Source organism: Dendrobates tinctorius, unplaced genomic scaffold (assembly GCF_039654945.1).
Source record: "Dendrobates tinctorius isolate UK_male_01 unplaced genomic scaffold, ASM3965494v1 ptg000089l, whole genome shotgun sequence".
NCBI lineage: Eukaryota > Metazoa > Chordata > Amphibia > Anura > Dendrobatidae > Dendrobates > Dendrobates tinctorius.
The window spans coordinates 1187192-1205851 of NW_027361757.1; the positions used below are offsets into that span (position 1 = coordinate 1187192).

At 43.8% G+C, this 18660-nt stretch overlaps 1 protein-coding gene across 1 annotated transcript in view; it reads right to left on the bottom strand.

Moving 5' to 3' along the window:
• Positions 1-18660, bottom strand: part of PSD (pleckstrin and Sec7 domain containing) — a 582815-nt gene that overhangs the window by 389467 nt on the left and 174688 nt on the right. Inside the window, exons 3-4 of the mRNA XM_073585761.1 lie at positions 5139-6185; positions 4927-5029 (exon numbers count right to left, since the gene is read on the bottom strand). Coding sequence (XP_073441862.1) covers positions 4927-5029; positions 5139-6086 — 1051 coding nt within the window. The 5' untranslated portion in view covers positions 6087-6185. The remainder of the gene's footprint in view (positions 1-4926; positions 5030-5138; positions 6186-18660) is intronic.

The following is an 18660-nucleotide window of genomic DNA, read 5'->3' on the forward strand; positions in this document are numbered from 1 at the left end:
GTTTGTAGTTTTTGCTTAGTCTCCCCGATGTATGTCCCTGCATTGCACCTAATTCCCAGAACTGCCACTGCTCTCCTACAAACAGCCTCCAAACCTAAGGAATATCCTTGTCAGAAGTGCCCTCGCATCACCATCAGAGACAGGCACAGTCCCCCCGTAATAGTAAGAAATGCAAGACCTGCACCCACATATCACCAACAGATAAAGTCCCCATACCCAACACAAATCAGGATTATAAGATCATGGACTCTTTTTCATGTACATCCTCCAATGTACTGTACATGATACAGTGTACAAGGTGCAATGCAGGGACATACATCGGGGAAACTAAGCAAAAACTACAAACAAGGATGAATCTGCATAGACACACTATTAAAAATGAGCTGGACACGCCTGTAGGAATACACTTCTCTAGACCTGGGCACAGCTTGGCAGATCTAAAAGTCCTAATATTGAAAGGTCATTTTAATAGTGACAGAGAAAGAAAAATTTGGGAGTTCAAATTTATGAATATGTTTCAATCTCTAACAATAGGACTGAATTTGACACCTGGATTCATGACTCATTACATGGACACAGTTCACACCTCCGCAAGAAGGTCTTCAGATCTCTAATAGAACACTTGGTCCTCATCTGCATGTGTAACAAAAACCTTAATTTGATTTCCTTGGCCTGTCTCTAGCTAGCATCACCTCATGTCCTGTTATAATTCCTATTTAAATGTTGCTATCTCTTCTCAGTAATTCACTTGTAATCAAGCCTGATGAAGGGGCCTTCTGAGCCCTGAAAGCTTGCTTGCAAATATCATTCCTCTGGTTAGCCAATAAAGGTTTCACTGCTTAAATACTTTTCTCATAAGTATTTACATCTATTTTTCTGGCTAACATGGTACCACAATATTATTTTGTATTGTACATGCTGAATACTTAAAAGGTTAAAGAGGACCTTTCACGTTTTCAAATTTTTCATGTTGATCTGGACACATGACACACATTTGTTTTTACTATTTTGCCTCTTTGTAGTCAAGATGTTAGAGATAAAAAGTGTTATTTGGCACCTAAATAGTTTAAAAAAAATGTAAGGTCCAAGTGGGTGCTACCAGAGGGGGCGTGCACTTCTTTCTAGATCTGATGCAAACCAATCGTAAGTAGGCAGCAACAATTTGGGGAAAGAAGGACACACCCCACAGTAGCTTAGAACGGGTTCAGTGTGAGACATGTATTGACAAACAGTCTGCAAATCCTCAGTGTGATGAAATGTGCTGAAGCACAGTAGACTAGAGTGTGATTAACTGACAGCTTGCAGTTCTAAACTCTGGCAGTCAGTGTGAGGGGAGGGGCAGTGCTGCAGAGTTAAGTCTCATTACAAACACTCCTAGTATCTCTTCTCTCATAGTTCTGTGACCTCTGCCAATCATGAGCAAGCATCCACATACAAGGGGAAAAAGGACTACAGCTTAGATCAGACTTTGTGTTAGACATAATGACGCACTCTCCTCACTGCAGAATGATTACAAGTGCCACAGCACAGAAGAACCGAGTGTGATTAACAGCTTTCATCTCCAGCAGTCAGAGTGGGGGGAGGTTCAGCACAACAGACTTGGCAGCACTACTTGGTAATGCTTATGTGTATTTGGTCCTGCCAATGTAAGGGGTGTCATGGGACCGTGTAATACCCCACTCTCTACCTTAGTGTTCTATGTACTTAATTATTGATGCTATAAAGTATATATACACTCACTGGCCACTTTATTAGGTACACCTGTCCAACTGTGTGTTAAGACTTAATTTCTAATCTGCCAATCACATGGCGGCAACTCAGTGCATTTAGGCATGTAGACATGGTCAAGACAATCTCCTGCAGTTCAAACCGAGCATCAGTATGGGGAAGAAAGGTGATTTGAGTGCCTTTGAACGTGGCATGATTGTTGGTGCCAGAAGGGCTGGTCTGAGTATTTCAGAAACTGCTGATCTACTGGGATTTTCACGCACAACCATCTCTAGGGTTTACAGAGAATGGTCCGAAAAAGAAAAAAAATCCAGTGAGCGGCAGTTCTGTGGCCGGAAATGCCTTGTTGATGCCAGAGGTCAGAGGAGAATGGGCAGACTGGTTCGAGCTGATAGAAAGGCAACAGTGACTCAAATTGCCACCCGTTACAACCAAGGTAGGCAGAAGAGCATCTCTGAACGCACAGTGCGTCGAACTTTGAGGCAGATGGGCTACAGCAGCAGAAGACCACACTGGGTACCACTCCTCTCAGCTAAGAACAGGAAACTGAGGCTACAATTTGCACAAGCTCATCGAAATTGGACAGTAGAAGATTGGAAAAACGTTGCCTGGTCTGATGAGTCTCGATTTCTGCTGCGACATTCGGATGGTAGGGTCAGAATTTGGCGTAAACAACATGAAAGCATGGATCCATCCTGCCTTGTATCAACGGTTCAGGCTGGTGGTGGTGGTGTCATGGTGTGGGGAATTTTTTCTTGGCACTCTTTGGGCCCCTTGGTACCAATTGAGCATCGTTGCAACGCCACAGCCTACCTGAGTATTGTTGCTGACCATGTCCATCCCTTTATGACCACAATGTACCCAACATCTGATGGCTACTTTCAGCAGGATAATGCGCCATGTCATAAAGCTCGAATCATCTCAGATTGGTTTCTTGAACATGACAATGAGTTCACTGTACTCAAATGGCCTCCTCAGTCACCAGATCTCAATCCAATAGAGCATCTTTGGGATGTGGTGGAACGGGAGATTCGCATCAGGGATGTGCAGCCGACAAATCTGCGCCAACTGTGTGATGCCATCATGTCAATATGGTCCAAAATCTCTGAGGAATGCTTCCAGCACCTTGTTGAATCTCTGCCACAAAGAATTGAGGCAGTTCTGAAGGCAAAAGGGGGTCCAACCCGTTACTAGCATGGTGTACCTAATAAAGTGGCCAGTGAGTGTATATATATAGTGTGTAATGCTTTGTAATAATGCTTGTGTTAGGGAGAGTGTAGTGTCCATTTTTGGCCACTAGATGGGGGCATTTTAGTATATTTAGCAGGGATAAGTGTTCCACACTGTAGCTAGTTAAACATAGGAGGGGTCAGCTGCAGCTAAGAGAGGGGGTACTTCCTCAAAGGAGTTAGTCGGGCCACGGTACCCAAACCACCTGCCGGAATGATAGCAGTGGCCACGCAACGTTTGCCATGGGAGAAGCCCAGCCATCTGCAGCATCAGGCCAGAACAGCAGTGGGCCACAGCAGTCTGGAAACAGAAGCTTAAAACAGAAACAGTGGCAGTACGGGGATGCAGGTCGCTCTATAATGTGGCAACTTATCGCATGGGCTGATGCCCTCAGATTGGGGGCAAAATGGCTGAGGGAACTCCCAGATGCAGTGAGTTTGGACCGGGAGAATGCTGTGCCACCGCAGGAGACAGTACAGAAGGGTAGGTCGCTCACCATATAGCAGCTGACTTCACAGGCTGATACTCTCATGTATGGGGCGAAACAGACTAGGGAATGTCTAACCATAACAGAGCTGAACAGGGAGGACACTGAGGAACCGTATGAGACGGCTGACCCGGGTACGTGCTGTGTGACAGAGTGAGAAGTGCAGGGAAAGAGGAAGAAAAGTACAATGTGGAACATGTTGTTAATGCTGTGAAGAATATGGATGTGCTGCATAAAGAAACCAGTAAAGTTGTTCTTTTGAAAGTTGAAATGGACTGTGTCTCTATTCATGCGGAACGGTCTATAGGGAGCCTTCAGCAGCGCAGTGCAGAAGATGGAGCTACAGGTATGCAGAGTAATGGACACTATTTTCATGTGATAGGAGGACAGGACCCAGATAAACCAGAGTCCTCAGCCAGGACTACGGCCCTGGCCCTCCCTCACACCAATAAAGCTCATTTGAATTTAGAGGAGAGCTACTAGATGTGTTGGTAATGAGACTTAACTCTATAGCACTGACCCTACCATTCCACTCTGCCTGCCATAGATGAGACTTGAAAGCTGTCAATTAGAGTTGAGCGACTTTGGTCGGATAGGGTATCATGAAACAAAATTTGTTTCAGATGAAACTGGTCCGACTACGGCAAAAAAAGTCGGAGTTTCGTCCGAAACCCGACCCCAATGCGAGTCAATGGGAATAAAAGTCGGCATTGAGTAAATGAATGTCATCCGCTCAATGCTGACTTTTATTTCCCATTGACTAGCATTGGCGTCGGGTTTCGGACGAAACTCTGACTTTTTTTGCCCTAGTCGGACCAGTTTCATCTGAAACAAATTTTGTTTCATGAAACCCGATCAGACCAAAGTCGCTCAACTCTACTGTCAATTACTCACGCTCAGGTCTGCTGAGCTCCAGCACATCAACACTCTGCAATGAAGAGAGCACACTGTTTACCAATACATGTCTCACACTTTGTCTGTTCTAGGTTATTGTGCTGCCCTGTTCTTCTTTCCCAAGTGTGTTGTTGCCTGCTTATGATTGGTCATCATCAAGAGAGGAAGAAATACACAGAAATACACCCCCCAGTGAGATCTCACTGGTAATAAGCTCTTGGACTTAAAAAATTTTGGAACTACTTAGGTACAAAATTGTTTGATCGCTAATATCTCTGCATTGGACAGGAAACATTTTAAGAAGGGAATAAACAATGTTTTATTCTGCTCTGCAGTGCCTGATACATTGAGTGTCCAGGTCAATATGAAAAATTTGGTGAAACGTCTCCTTTAATCTGCCTGATCACAGCTTTCTCAGTTATTTTCAATTGCCTTGATGCATTGCACATTTGAATATTTAAGTAGAGCATTGTTTTGTATTATTATTAGCAATAATATTTGGTATATATATATATGTATATATATAATCATAAAGTTTGTGTGTAGCTGGACAGTATCTCCCAGCTTAGTTGAAGTGGACCCCTTACCAGTCCTTTGTGTTTCTGGTGAACCATAGAAGAACTCCCATTTGGCTTTTGCAATCTTCTGTGCATGTAAAGAGGATTCCTTTGGATAACCCCAAGTGTCTGCCTGAAAAAAAAAAAATAGTAACAAAAAATTGAAAATACAATATATACAATACAAATACAGCATTTAAACAGATTTCTTAAGATACACTATAATGAGACTATTACCGTACCTGCTGAATTGGATCTAATCTCCTTGGACTTCTAGGTGACTGATCATTTGAAACTTCCTGTATTGATGATGTGGCGTCTTCTTTACTAATATTGGATTCTCCCACAGTCCGTCGGAGGAGGGCGCTTTGAGAAGGGCTTGATGACATTTTATTAACTGGTGACATTTTATTACCTGATGTTGGACAGCTTGTATTAACATATGTACTGGGGGAATCACATTGTGTTGTGGGGTGAATGTCTGAACCACTGACTGAGTAAGGATTTCCATTCCCGGATTCACTGTCTGATGGCCTCTGGCATGTTTGAGCGCTCTCAGATTTTAGCTGTGTTTTACTTCTTTGGGGAGAAAATCTAGGTTGTGGCGAGCCAACCTTCTGTTTATTGCAGCTAGCAACATCTGCTATCTCCCCAGTGTCTTTGTGGCCAACTGCTAGTTCAGCAGCACAACTCTCCTCTCTGTGGATCTCACCTTCTTGTGGTACAGTCTGACTTGAATCAGACTCAGATGGGATTCCATTTAAAGTCTGCACACTGGATTTCTTAACAAATGTAAATGTTACAATAGAACTATGTCCCGCAGCCTGAGAAAGTGCACAAGGTCTCCTACTGACAGGTGAATACTGAGGATTGCTTCTCAGTGGACTGCAGGGAGCAGTTACCCTTCCCGGCCGATGTCCTGTTTCAGGAACATTGCAAACCAAAGACCCTGTACTGTTATACATTCCTAGGTGAGCACGTCTGGCTTCAGGTGTAAGGCTTTTTCTAAGAACTTGGATTCTTCGAGAATTGAGGTCTGGAGTAAAACATCTATGTGGACTAAAAGCTACCTCTGAGTTTAATCCTGGTAACCAAGGCTTGCCTTCAATATCTCGGAGGGTCCTTGGAGATGAAAGGATGCAGTCCCCTTCAGGAAGAAAGCGTACGACCCCACCAGTTTGAGCCATCATTCTATTTTATAGAACAGCTACATTCAGTTGCTTCAGGTATATACAGAAAGGTTCATTATACATAGTTTGGTGTACATATCTGTGCTTCGCCAGAGAAGTCTGAAAAACACAGAAAAATACAATTTATGAAAAATACAGAAAGTCAACATTTACCTTTTAGATGTCACATACAAAGTAAAACATTTTTTCGAACGTAAATCAGAACCTGATAATAATTTATAATTATTATATTATATATATTATTATAGTATCGCTGTCCTGTTAATGTTGCAGTTACTCTCCCAGGACAAGATGGGTAGTAGCTGCATAGCAAAATGAGGATACCATGCTTACTAACTGTAGTGTTCTGACACATGCTTATAATATTTCTTAGAGGATGCAATTTGCTGTAGGTAACGGAGCTGAATTTACTGAATTGGAGTGTTCAATGGCATCACGGACAGAGGCCTACAGCAACAGGAGTAAGATCAATTGATGAATTACTGTTCCATTTGGTTGGGTGTTTTTTTTTTGTCTCTGACCAGGTGGAGCTTTACTATGATCATTTAACTGTGTTGCAGCCTGAATTTTGGTCTGTTCCACTATATGTATGGACTTGATTCCCTATTTTTTCTATACCTCATACATTTCTCGTGGTACACAGGGTTCATGCTATCTTTATGTTTATATTTCTAATAAAGATTGATTTTTTTATTAATTATCTCTTTGTGAATTGGTGTCTTTTGGATAATTTTTATCCCCTATTTGATGTCATATGTTTCATGAACACCTAGTATTTACTTTTATGAGGTAATTGCTTCAGGCTATCAGAGGCCCCTCTTATAGATTGATATGTTGGTGGACACTATTCTGAATTTATTATTGTAGTGACGCGCATCAGCCCTTATGTATAGTGTACACCTTCCAGTTCAAATATATAAGAAGACGATTTTCTTATAAATTTTCAGAAAAACAAAAACAAAGTTCCTAGGGGAAACCTTGGGAAAGAGACAAGCCAAGTTGTAGGTGGAGTCCACTAGAGATGAGCGAACTTGTTCGCCAATCTCACATTCGGAATTAATGTTGCACATTCGGATTGTGTACGGATTCCTGAGCATTTTCCCTAAAAATCGGCAAAAGTCTATCAAAGTTTGGTAAATGATCAAATTCACTAAGGGCTCTTTCAGACATCAATGTTTCCGGTAGCAGAACGGGCTGAAAAACATCCCAGCCATGTGCACACTGATGATATACGGATGACATCCGCATGTCATCAGTACGACATATACAGGCCCCTGGGAATCAGCGGTACTGTTCGTGCTGTTGCCCAGCAGCGGGTGCTCAAGTGAAGACAGCTCACATAACTGTCCCCTGCTTGCTCTGTGATCAGTGCTAGCAATGTTGAGAGTTGTATTCAACTGTTAACAGCGAGAGCAGGCGGCGGCTGATGGGACTATTCATCAGTCGCCGCTTGCGCTATAAATAAATAATAAAAAAATAATGTAGGGTTCCCCTGTAATTTTGAGAATACCAGCCCCCAGCTATCAGTTTTAGATTGGCTGGTGGTGAAAAATTATTTAAATAATTAAAAAAACAGCGTGTGGACCCCACTATTTTTGAAAACCAGCCATGTTGAAGCTGACAGCTGAGAGTTGCAAACCCACAACTGTAAGTTTTGCCTGGCTGGTTATCAAAAATACAGGGGAACAAATGTAATTTTTTTTCTAATTATTTATTTGAAACATAATTGATTGCTCAATTGATGCTATTTTTCCAGGAGTCTGCCCCTAATGTGAGCTGTTTTGGCTGCTTTTTGCCCCCTCCTGAAGGTGTTGTCTATGTGTTTCTTTTTGCCTCCTATTGAATTCAATGGAATTTGGGTATGTTCGTCGGCCGAACATGTTTGGCAGACATCGTGACGTACACTGAGCCAAACTGAACCTTGAAAGGTTGGCTCTTCTCTAATGTCAATATGCCTGGTTCACATTTGTGTGTCTACAGATCTTCAATCTACATCTGTCTGAATTTCGACACATATGTCATCTATGTCTATACTGTATACTTAAAAAAAAATTATGTTTATTCTTTTCTGAATTAGCTTTTCAGACTCGGTTGGCACACTGGATTTCTTACTGCTGTACATTTCAATATGTCTCCTATTAAGAGAAATGGAGAAAATAATGTATACATCATTCATGTATGAGACAAAAACAAACAAACAGTGGTCACCTACATTTTTCAGTGTGTCCCAAAAAAACACAATACAATATAACTTGACAAAACATAATCATGATATTTTTTTTTTACTATGTCTTGCTGTCTTGTCCATTTTAGTCTATGAATAAATACAATTTGTTGCAAAACCGACAAATACGGTATATACAGCAGTCTGCACGTTATAAAAGCTAACTTTCTCCCCGTTTGCCGCACTTTTAGTAAGACGACCAGGTAGTATTGTAACACTAATACTCTGCAGATTAACCCTATATCTGTAGGTAACTTTTGTTTTCCAAAGTGACAGGTTCTCTTTCACTACTGTCCTAATGAAAACGGGCAATAATATTTTGGGATTCCACAATGACGAATATGACAACAAATTATTCTGCACTTCCAAACTCACCTCTGCTGCATCTGCATATAAACTAATGAAGATGTGGTAATACATTTTTAAAGTGTTCCTATATTCCTGCTTATTCCTTGAAGCCCTGCTTAACTGCTAAATGATATTGCTGACAATGACAATTCTTTTATAAAACATCTGTTTGGATCTTTGATGGGTTCTTTTTTTTTACAAATAAATATGCTGTTCACACATTGCCTCATTCCAAATCCCCAAAAGTGCAAATTCAGGAAATTTGTTTTCTAAGGCAGTTTGGTTTGAGATTTCACAGTGACCTGTTTTGAAATGTTTATACTTAAATATAGCTCAATGTATAAGCAGAATAAGGCCCATTTTTGGAGAAGTCTAGTTTATTGTTGAGAAAGAAGAGTCCAACTTTGGAATCTGACGTAACACACTGAAAAGAATAAAGACACTCAAACATCAACTTCATATGTGGTTGTTGAGTATTGTATCTTGGTCAGTTACCCTGTAATTCGGTATGTAATATTACCATCATACTGTAACGAAATACTATGGTCAGATGTCAGTTTTTTAATTTAATGTTAACATTTCCTTTCTGATTATACTTGCTCGCGTTCTACAACTATTTTATGCGGCTCCGATCACTGTGATGAATTCTGACAACTGCAGAGTTTGCTATTGAGATATTTTTGGCCCGTCGATTCTGCAGACCATTAGGAGATCAGTTTTGCTACATTTTATTACACCCCCCAAATTAATTCACACTCCCTAAATTAACTAAGACCTCAGACCAGACCACAGAAGTATTACAGGCTACAAAATAATTTACAGATCAAACTCCAAAATAATTTAGGTTCCAGATGAGACCCTTAAAGGGAATCTGTCACCCTTTTTTTGGACTATGAGCTGCCGGCACCGACATCAGGGGCTTATCTACAGCATTCTGTAGTGCTGTAGATAAGCCCCTGATGTAACCTGAAAGATAAGAAAAAGAGTTAGGGCCCTGTCACACATAGCGACGCACCAGTGACCACGACAACGATATGACCTTGTCAGGATCGCTGGTGTGTCGCTACAGGCAGCTTCACCAGCGATCAGCACCAGCGACACGCGGGTAACAAGCGACGCACGTCGCTTAGTTACCCATTGTGTACCTTAGTTACCAGCGCGCTGGTGCAGGCAGCTGGTAACCAAGGTACACATCAGGTTTCTAAGCGGCGCGCGGCACTTAGAAACCCGATGTGTACCTTGGTTACCAGCTCCCTGCACCAGCGCGCTGGTAACTAAGGTACACTTCGGGTTTCTAAGTGCTGTGCGCCGCTTAGAAACCCGATGTTTACCTTAGTTACCAGCGCCAGCTCGCTGATCGCTGGTCTCCCGCCTGCCACACGCAGTGATGCGTGCTGGCCAGTGGGAGACCAGCGATCAAAAAAATGTCCTGGCCATTGCAGGACGATCAGCGATACCCAGCAGGGGGGCCGGTCACTGGTAAGTGTCACACACAGCGATCTCGCTGGTGAGATCGCTATTGTGTCACAAAAATTGTGACTCAGCAGCGATCTCGCTAGCGAGATCGCTGTGTGTGACGGGGCTTTAGATTATACTCACCCCGCACTGCAGTATTCTGCTCTGCCCTCAACAGGACAGAGCAGTGCACCGGAGCCACAACAGGAAGGGAAGAAGAGGATGGCATCGCATGAAGATGGGAGGTGCCGGACCGCAACACCCATTGGACCAAGAACGGACCGCCCCCAGGTGAGTATAATATAACTCGTTTTTCTTATATTTCAGGTTACATCGGGGGCTTATCTACAGCATTACAGAATGCTGTAGATAAGCCCCTGATGTCGGTGCCGCAGCTCATAGTCCAAAAAAGGGTGACAGATTCCCTTTAAAAGGAATCTGAAACCAGATTTGTGCTATGTAATCTCGGAGCACCATGATGTAGTGGAAGAGAGCCTGATTACAGAATGTGTGAGAAATAAATGGCTGGAATGGAAGCTTTTCTGTGCTCTCTGGAGTTATGACAAAACAGTAGTGGTGTAAAAATGTAGATTTATTGTCTACGCCTCTCAGAGTCCACCGACTCATTCCTCAGGACAACCACTGATATCCCTGCAAAGGTTATGTTTGGTTGTCCTGAGGAAGGAGTCGGTGGACTCTGAAACGCGTAGACAATAAATCTACATTTTTAATACACTACTGGTTTGTTATGACTCCAGAGAGCACAGAAAAACTTCCATTCCCGGCATCTAATTCTGACACATCCCCAGGAAGCTGCAGCATCTGGATTCCAAGCTTATTAGGTGTTGTGCCACACACAACCCTTTTAGGTGAGCAGTTTTGTTACTTCTTCACCAATCAATTATGTTGGATAAAACCGTATTGCGCTCTTGCATTTTTCCATGATTACAGGGATGTATGACTTACTGGGCTGTGTTTTGCTATTTCAATACAATCAGTATTTTATCAGCATGAGATTATCACTACAGGACAAGCTGCCTCGTGCCTCTTAGTCCAACCACACCCCCAGCTCTCTGTCCTTATACAATGTATACAGAAGGCTGCCAATCAGTGAAGGGTTATACAGGGATCAACTTCTGAGCAATGTTAGATCTGCAACAGAGGAAACTGTGATTTTATAATAACGTCTGGACTCTAAACGAAATGATACATTGCTGGACTCATGGTCACTGTCCCTGCATCATGCTGCTCTCAGGTTACATAGCAAAACGTTATCAGATCTCTAGATTAGAGGGATTTTCCAGTTTTAACTTTTTTTAACCCCTTAACTATCTATGATGTACATTTTTCTGGCAAGTCGAGCCAAGTCCACACCATAACAGGCAGATACCAGCTATGTTACACAGTCAGCATCTGCCTGTAACAGCAGATACCAGAGCTAGCTTCAATGATTGCCAATTAACCATTTACATGTCAATACTTGACATCAGCCTTTACATACTTTCCGATGTGCTCACACACTCACCCACTAGCTCCTATCAGCTCTCCACATTGCAAATGTGGAGAGTCGATGGTTTACCATGACAGCCAGGGGTCTGAAGCCGGCCTTAATGGCTGACATCTTAGGCCGGTTTCACACTAGCGCATTTTCAGCGCGCGCACGGCCGGGGGTAGCTCCGCCCCCGATCCGGCTCTCTGCCCGGCGTGCCCGCCCCTTCCTTGTAGCGCCGCCTCCTAGCGGACAGCGGCGCCTGCGATCGGCGCACCCTATCTTTAGCATAGGGTGCGCCGATCGTGCGCAGGCCGTGCGCTAGTTGCGCTTTGACCTGCGCTGCGCACTTTTGACGGTGCGCCGTGCGCGCCAAAATCCGAAAAGTTTGATTTTGGCGCGCACGGCGCACCGTCAAAAGTGCGCAGCGCAGGTCAAAGCGCAACTAGCGCACGGCCTGCGCACGATCGGCGCACCCTATGCTAAAGATAGGGTGCGCCGATCGCAGGCGCCGCTGTCCGCTAGGAGGCGGCGCTACAAGGAAGGGGCGGGCACGCCGGGCAGAGAGCCGGATCGGGGGCGGAGCTACCCCCGGCCGTGCGCGCGCTGAAAATGCGCTAGTGTGAAACCGGCCTTAGTCTACTTTTGAATCCCAGCATCAATTAGCTGCAAAACAGTGATGTTACATTATATAGTATAAGTAATTGAACAATTGCAAGTTAAAGTCCTGTATGTACATGGTATTGTCATGTGTATAAAATTTCGATCTATGAAAATATACAATTATTTAAACTGTACGTTAAACGATAAAATGAAATAAAAGTTAAACCACTAGAATATTGCAGTTGTTCAGTTGTCAATCTTCCTCACAAAAAAAATACAAGAAAAAGTGATCAAGATGTTGTATGCACCCCAGAACTCACAGCTCAGTGCGTTAAAAAGCAAGCCCTCCCACAGCTGTATTGATTGGGAAAAAAACATACAGGGTTCAGAAACTGGCGACACAAAACAAAAAGCTTCTTTTTTTTACAAGGTTCTGAATATTTAAAAAAAATCTAAAAAAAAAGACCTTACTAAATTAGGTATCACACTGACTTGAGAAATCATATTGCCGGGTAATTTTAACTGCATAATAAAAGCTAAAAAAAAAAAAAGCAGAATTAATTTTTTTCACCATTTCATCCTGATTGGAATTTTTGAACTTTATATGGTAAAATGAATGATGTCATTCAAAACTACAACTCATCCCGTATAAAACAAACCCTCATAAAGCTACGTTGACTCGTAAATGAAATAAAAGCTACTGGTTTAGAAAGAAGGGGAAGAAGAAATGAAAGGCAAAAATCTGCAGGTCATGAAAGATTTAAAGGAGGTCAGTGGTCCTGTGCTATTCAAATTGACATTACAACTGTAGTTCTGATGTTACTACCAAAACGGTCAGAGCTGAGGTGCAGGGCGAGGCGTGACGCCACAGGTCATCTAATTCATGACAAGATGTGGCATTCCCTGGCTAGAGTAAGATTTCTGGCTTGGTACATGGAGGTGCACTGACTGGAGTAAAATTTCTGGTGTGGTGCATGGAGGTGCACAACACTCATCAGTCACTCCAGATTCAAAAAGAGGCGTGCACCTCTTCATGAATCAGGAGCGCCTGACTCCACTATGCTCTCTTATGAAGACCTGAAAGAAAACCACTGGTCTTGATGAATCAGGGCCTCAGTGTGCTTCCACAGTAAAGGGTCATTCAGACGTCCATGCCAATGGGTCCGAGAATGGACCACTAAAGCACGGACTGGCAGCGGCTCTCCTGAGCCGGGCGTGATAGCTTCATATATTTCTATCAGGCTGTGATTCATTGATCAGGAGAGCCATGTCCAGTCCATACATTGCAGTCGGAGATCGGACCGATGTGCACGAACATCTTAATGAGCCTTAAGACACTCTCCTCTAGACACAATGCATCTAGTAAAGAAAAATTAAAAACTACAAGATACCTTGGAGAATGCTACAAATTAGATTTTTGCACGGAGGCTCTGAAAAGATGCAATCTATTCTGGCAAACTGCCAGACTTCACAATGATAACTCATTTTTCAATTTTTTTGCAGTACCTTTGTTTTCAATGATTTACTTATTGGATAAAATCATATTATAACAACCAGCAAATAAACATTTACAGAACAGGTGTAATTTCTAAGTTCACTCTGCACTTGCTGGGTGAACATGGGTCTGATAAAGCTGTATTTCTACATGCATATGTCCAAGAAAAGAATACAATTTTATCCCCGTGAGTTAACAATAAGTCCTGCCAGATTCCTTACACCGATTGATTTATGGTCCTGATGGTGCTGGTGTTTTTTTGGCAAGATATATTCTTGCATGAAAAGCATCAATGCCTTGTGGAAAACTGTGATTGCTTTTTCAGCTGATGTCTTGATCCTGTTTTCACTCTTGCTCCTGATGATACTGTTGTTTTCGCTGATACATATATTCTAGCAGGAAGCATAACAGTGTCCTCAGTATCAACAGTGACTGCATTGTGTCTAGAATTTTATTTGTGCTGCAGCATTGATTGTTTGCAAAGTTCTATCTGGTGTGTGTGCTGATAATTAAGTTGCCTTAAGTGCATTTTCTAATTTTTTTTTCTTTTTTTCCCCAACAGTGAACAAAATCTGCACACGTTGGCGCTCGATGAAGGACCGTTTCAACACTGATGTTTGTGCTGAGGGACAGTTTCGGAGTGGTTCTGCGGCAAGGCGCAGAAGAAAGTACCACTATCATCGCGAGTTGGCTTTCCTGAGACCGGTCCTTGCCAGCAGAGCGTAAGTGTTTTTTTTTTTTGGTTTGTTATTACTATGTGCTTTTCTATTCCACAGGTGATGCTTCTTGTAAATGCATGATACTCATGTTTTCCCTTTCTTTCCACAGTACTTGGAGCAGCACCCTGCAACCTGTCCCGGGAGCGGTTCTTCATCGATCGACCTCGGACTCGTCCCAGCCATCCGACAGCCAGGAAGCATCTTGCAGGTCAGCAACACAGACAGCTGGTGACCAGGAAGCTGGTCCATCAGGTGTTCCCCTGTCCCAGGTCTCTGTCACTGGTTATGCGGGCACTACCCGCCAGCGGCAGAGGGCCTTGGACAGGAATGTCATGCCCGAGTTCATGCACTTGAGCGAGGCCTTTAAGGCCAGCCTCAAGGCGCTGGCCGCCAGAATGGAAAGCGTTTTTTCCCTGATGGAACGTGGTTTTAACCACATGGAACACCGCTTCCCTTCCACTCTGTTGACCAGCGCCTTGACCGTCTGGAGGCCGACCTCAACAGACCAGCGCACCATTTTTTCAGTAAAATTGAAAAGGGCATGGCGGAAAACCTTAGTCCTGAGCAACAGCTGAGTGTGTTACAGGCCTGCAACACTGCTTACTTGCAGGCTATGCAGCAGAATCGGTATGTTCAGCAGTCAGTGGTGTCATTTCCAACAGTTCCACCGCTGACTCGCTTTACCACACTACCGGCTTCTGCTGCATACCACTGCACGGCCACCTGCATTCCCAGCGAAGCCGGACATCACTACACCACCTCAAGTCTGAGTGCTGCTGGACACTCCTCCGCCACCACCACTATGGCAAGCGCTGCTCCTGTATGGAGCACCACCACCGCCACATCACCACCAGCTTGGAGCCAAACCACCACAGAACCTGCTTGGGCCACCGACACCACCATTCAACACCAAAGGAGCACCGCCAGTACTCCACAGCAACAGAGCACCGCCAGCACTCCGCAGCAACAGAGCACCGCCAGGACTCATCAGCAAAGGAGCACCGCCAGCACTCTGCAGCAACAGAGCACCGCCAGCACTCCTCAGCAAAGGAGCACCGCCAGCACTCCGCAGCAACAGAGCACCGCCAGCACTCCTCAGAAAAGGAGCATCGCCAGCACTCCGCAGCAACAGAGCACCGCCAGCACTCCTCAGCAAAGGAGCACCGCCAGCACTCCGCAGCAAAGGAGCACCACCACCACTCATCAGCAAAGGAGCACCACCAGCACTCTGCAGCAAAGGAGCACCGCCAGCACTCCGCAGCAAAGGAGCACCACCACCACTCCTCATGTCAACATAACCGCCACCAATTCTCCTCCTCTGAGTCCCCCAAGAACTTTGGATGAGATCCCAGACAGGCAGCCTCCTGCTCAGAGCACCGACCCAAATTTCTCTCCTAGGAGCACCGCCACTTCTAGCAGCACCGCCACCGCCACCACAAAGCAGCAAAGGGGTGATCCGCATTCCCTATTTTACAGGGCAACGCAACAGTCCACGTCACCAGGCGGTCAACAAAAGTAAGGCGGTCAAAGGCTGCAAGTCGGTCCGGGCAGGATATTCCTGCGCCAAAGAAGAAGAAAAAAAAAACTTTGTTTGTCCATCCACCGTCTCCTCCTAATGTGTCTCAAGCTGGCTCAATGTCCATTCCAGAGCTCCCTTCCCCCAGTACTTTTGTCGCCCCTTCTCCTAGAACCCCTTCCTCTACCTCCAGTCGTTCCTCGTCTCTCCACACACCCAAAGTCTCCCAATCTTCCCCCAAACGTCATTCCTAATAAAAAATTTTTTGGTTCTTTTTTGTTAAAAAATAAATGTGCACTTGTGCTTTCAAAAAATTTGGAATGGTTACTGTGTCTATCACCGACTACACACTGCGCCGTACACACACTGCGCCGTACACTTAGCGTTTTTGCAACAACATATATCTCCATTACTGTTTCTTGTGTGAGACATGTTTCTTGTGTCAGTCTTGGAGATATGTGTGATGTCAACAAACCAAATCTACATGACTTGCCTTTTCAACAACACTCTCTACATTCTAGTAATATTGCACATACTCGATCAAGCAGGGTTCCCCAACTCCAGTCCTCAAGGTCCACCAAAAGATCATGTTGTATGGAATCCTCTTTTTTTTGGGCTCTTGTGAAACAGTTATCAATGGAGCTATGGATTTCATTACAACATGATCTGGTAGTGGACCTTGTGGAGTGGAGTTGGGGAACCCTGCTGGATCCAGTCTGTCTGTGCAATATTACTAGAATGTCGACACTGCTGTGAAAAAGACAAGTCATGTAGATTGGTTTCGTTGACAAAACATATCTCCAAGACTGACACAAGAAACGTCAGTAATCGAGATATCTGGTGTATTGCACACACTGAATTGAGCAGGGTTTCCCCAACTACAGTATTCAAAGCAAACCAACATAGCATGTTTTTAGTAATTAAATTTGAGTAAAAAAAATTAAAAAAAGTAAACATGATATGTTGGTTGACATTTAGGACTACATTTTGAAAACCATGGCTATAGAGGATGGTGTTGAGTGCAAGGCATATCTATTGTTCTCATTTAACTATTAGACAAAAAGGCAAGGAACTATAGATATACCTTGTAAATAACCACATAATCTATATAGTCACCTACTCAGGAGTATTAGTGAAATCATGATGCACAAAACACAGCATCATAAATTCACTAATACACCTGGCTACTTGCTAATGGTATTGGGAGTGTAAAAACAGAGAATGCACTCAGTACAGGTATCAAAACAGTTTTTTTTATTAACATACAAAGAACATGCAATAAAATTTTTTTCAACCATTTGCTCTTGCCATTCCACCCGTCCTACATCTGAGTTGAAGTATGCCGCAAATTGGTCCCTCATTTGGCCAACTTCAACCGATGACCGGAGAGGGTGCTGTGTAAATTCAGGCAATGGATTATGATCAACATCATCAAGATCAAAGTTCGGGTGCTCTCGAGAAAGTACAAAGTTATGTAGAACAACACAGGCCTTGACCACCTCATCCACGGGTTCCAGTTTCAGATTAATAACTGTGCCAAGAATGCGCCAACTAGATACAATTATATCAAATGCACACTCTACTGTTCTCCTGGCCCTGGTGAGCCTGTAATTGAAAATTCTTTTGTTGTGGTCCAAGTCCCGGCTGGAGTAGGGTTTCAGCAGGTTTTGGCACATCTGGAACGCTTCACCACCAACCATTACAAATGGCTGTGGTGGACCTTCGGTGTTGGGAAGAGGCCGTGGCATGGGGAAATTGAAGTTGTTGCCATACAACCTCCTGCCCATGTCCGAGGTCTTAAAAGCCTGGGAGTCATTCCCACGTCCAAATGCCCCAATGTCCACTGCAATAAACATACAATCTGCATCCGCAATGGCCATCAGTACAGTAGAAAAGTACTTTTTGTAGTTAAAGAAATCAGAGCCTGTTCTTTTGGGCTTGATAATCCAGATGTGTTTCCCATCCACCGCTCCCAAACAGTTAGGGAAATTGCAGACAGTCCAGAATCTTTCGGCGATTTCCAACCACTTTTCTGTGGTTGGCATGGGCATGAATTGGGGACAAAGAACGCTCCAGAGAGCTCGGCAGGTGTCTGCTACAATTCCAGACAACGTGGAGATTCCAATCCGGTACTGGAAGTGCAGTGACGAGAGGGACACTCCAGTAGCTATGAATCTGTGACACAAAGAAAACAATAATTAATATTTGTGTATGCATAATTTTTTTAACATGTTAAATTAAAAAAAAAAAAAACAAATTCTGCAGCCTTTGGTTCAATACATGCCATCCAAAAATTAACGCAGCTTGTAGTTACCGACATGGCTGAACTGTAAATATGCCAGATTTGGAAGAGTACATGTCACAAGCCGTTCCTCAGGAGTAATCGCACGCCGGAGCTGCGTGTCCTGTCTCCGGATGACTTCTTTGACCCGACCAACCAAATAGTTAAAGGTTTCTTGGGTCATCCGGGTATAATCCGTAAATTTCTCCTGGTTTGCCTGTAGCTCACTGTAGAGGGTGTGGTGCGCTCCACGGCTCTCCCGGAGTTCAATAATGGGATATATCCACATACGCCGCTGCTGCCGTCTTCGCTGCCTCTCTCTCCCTCTGTTCATGGCAAGCAACGGCATAAGCCTGAGCTGTCCTCATGTCCAGATCCAAGTCAAAGCAAAAGCTCTTCCAGCGCAGATCCATGTTTCTCAAGTCAAATGCAAGCAAATGTGAA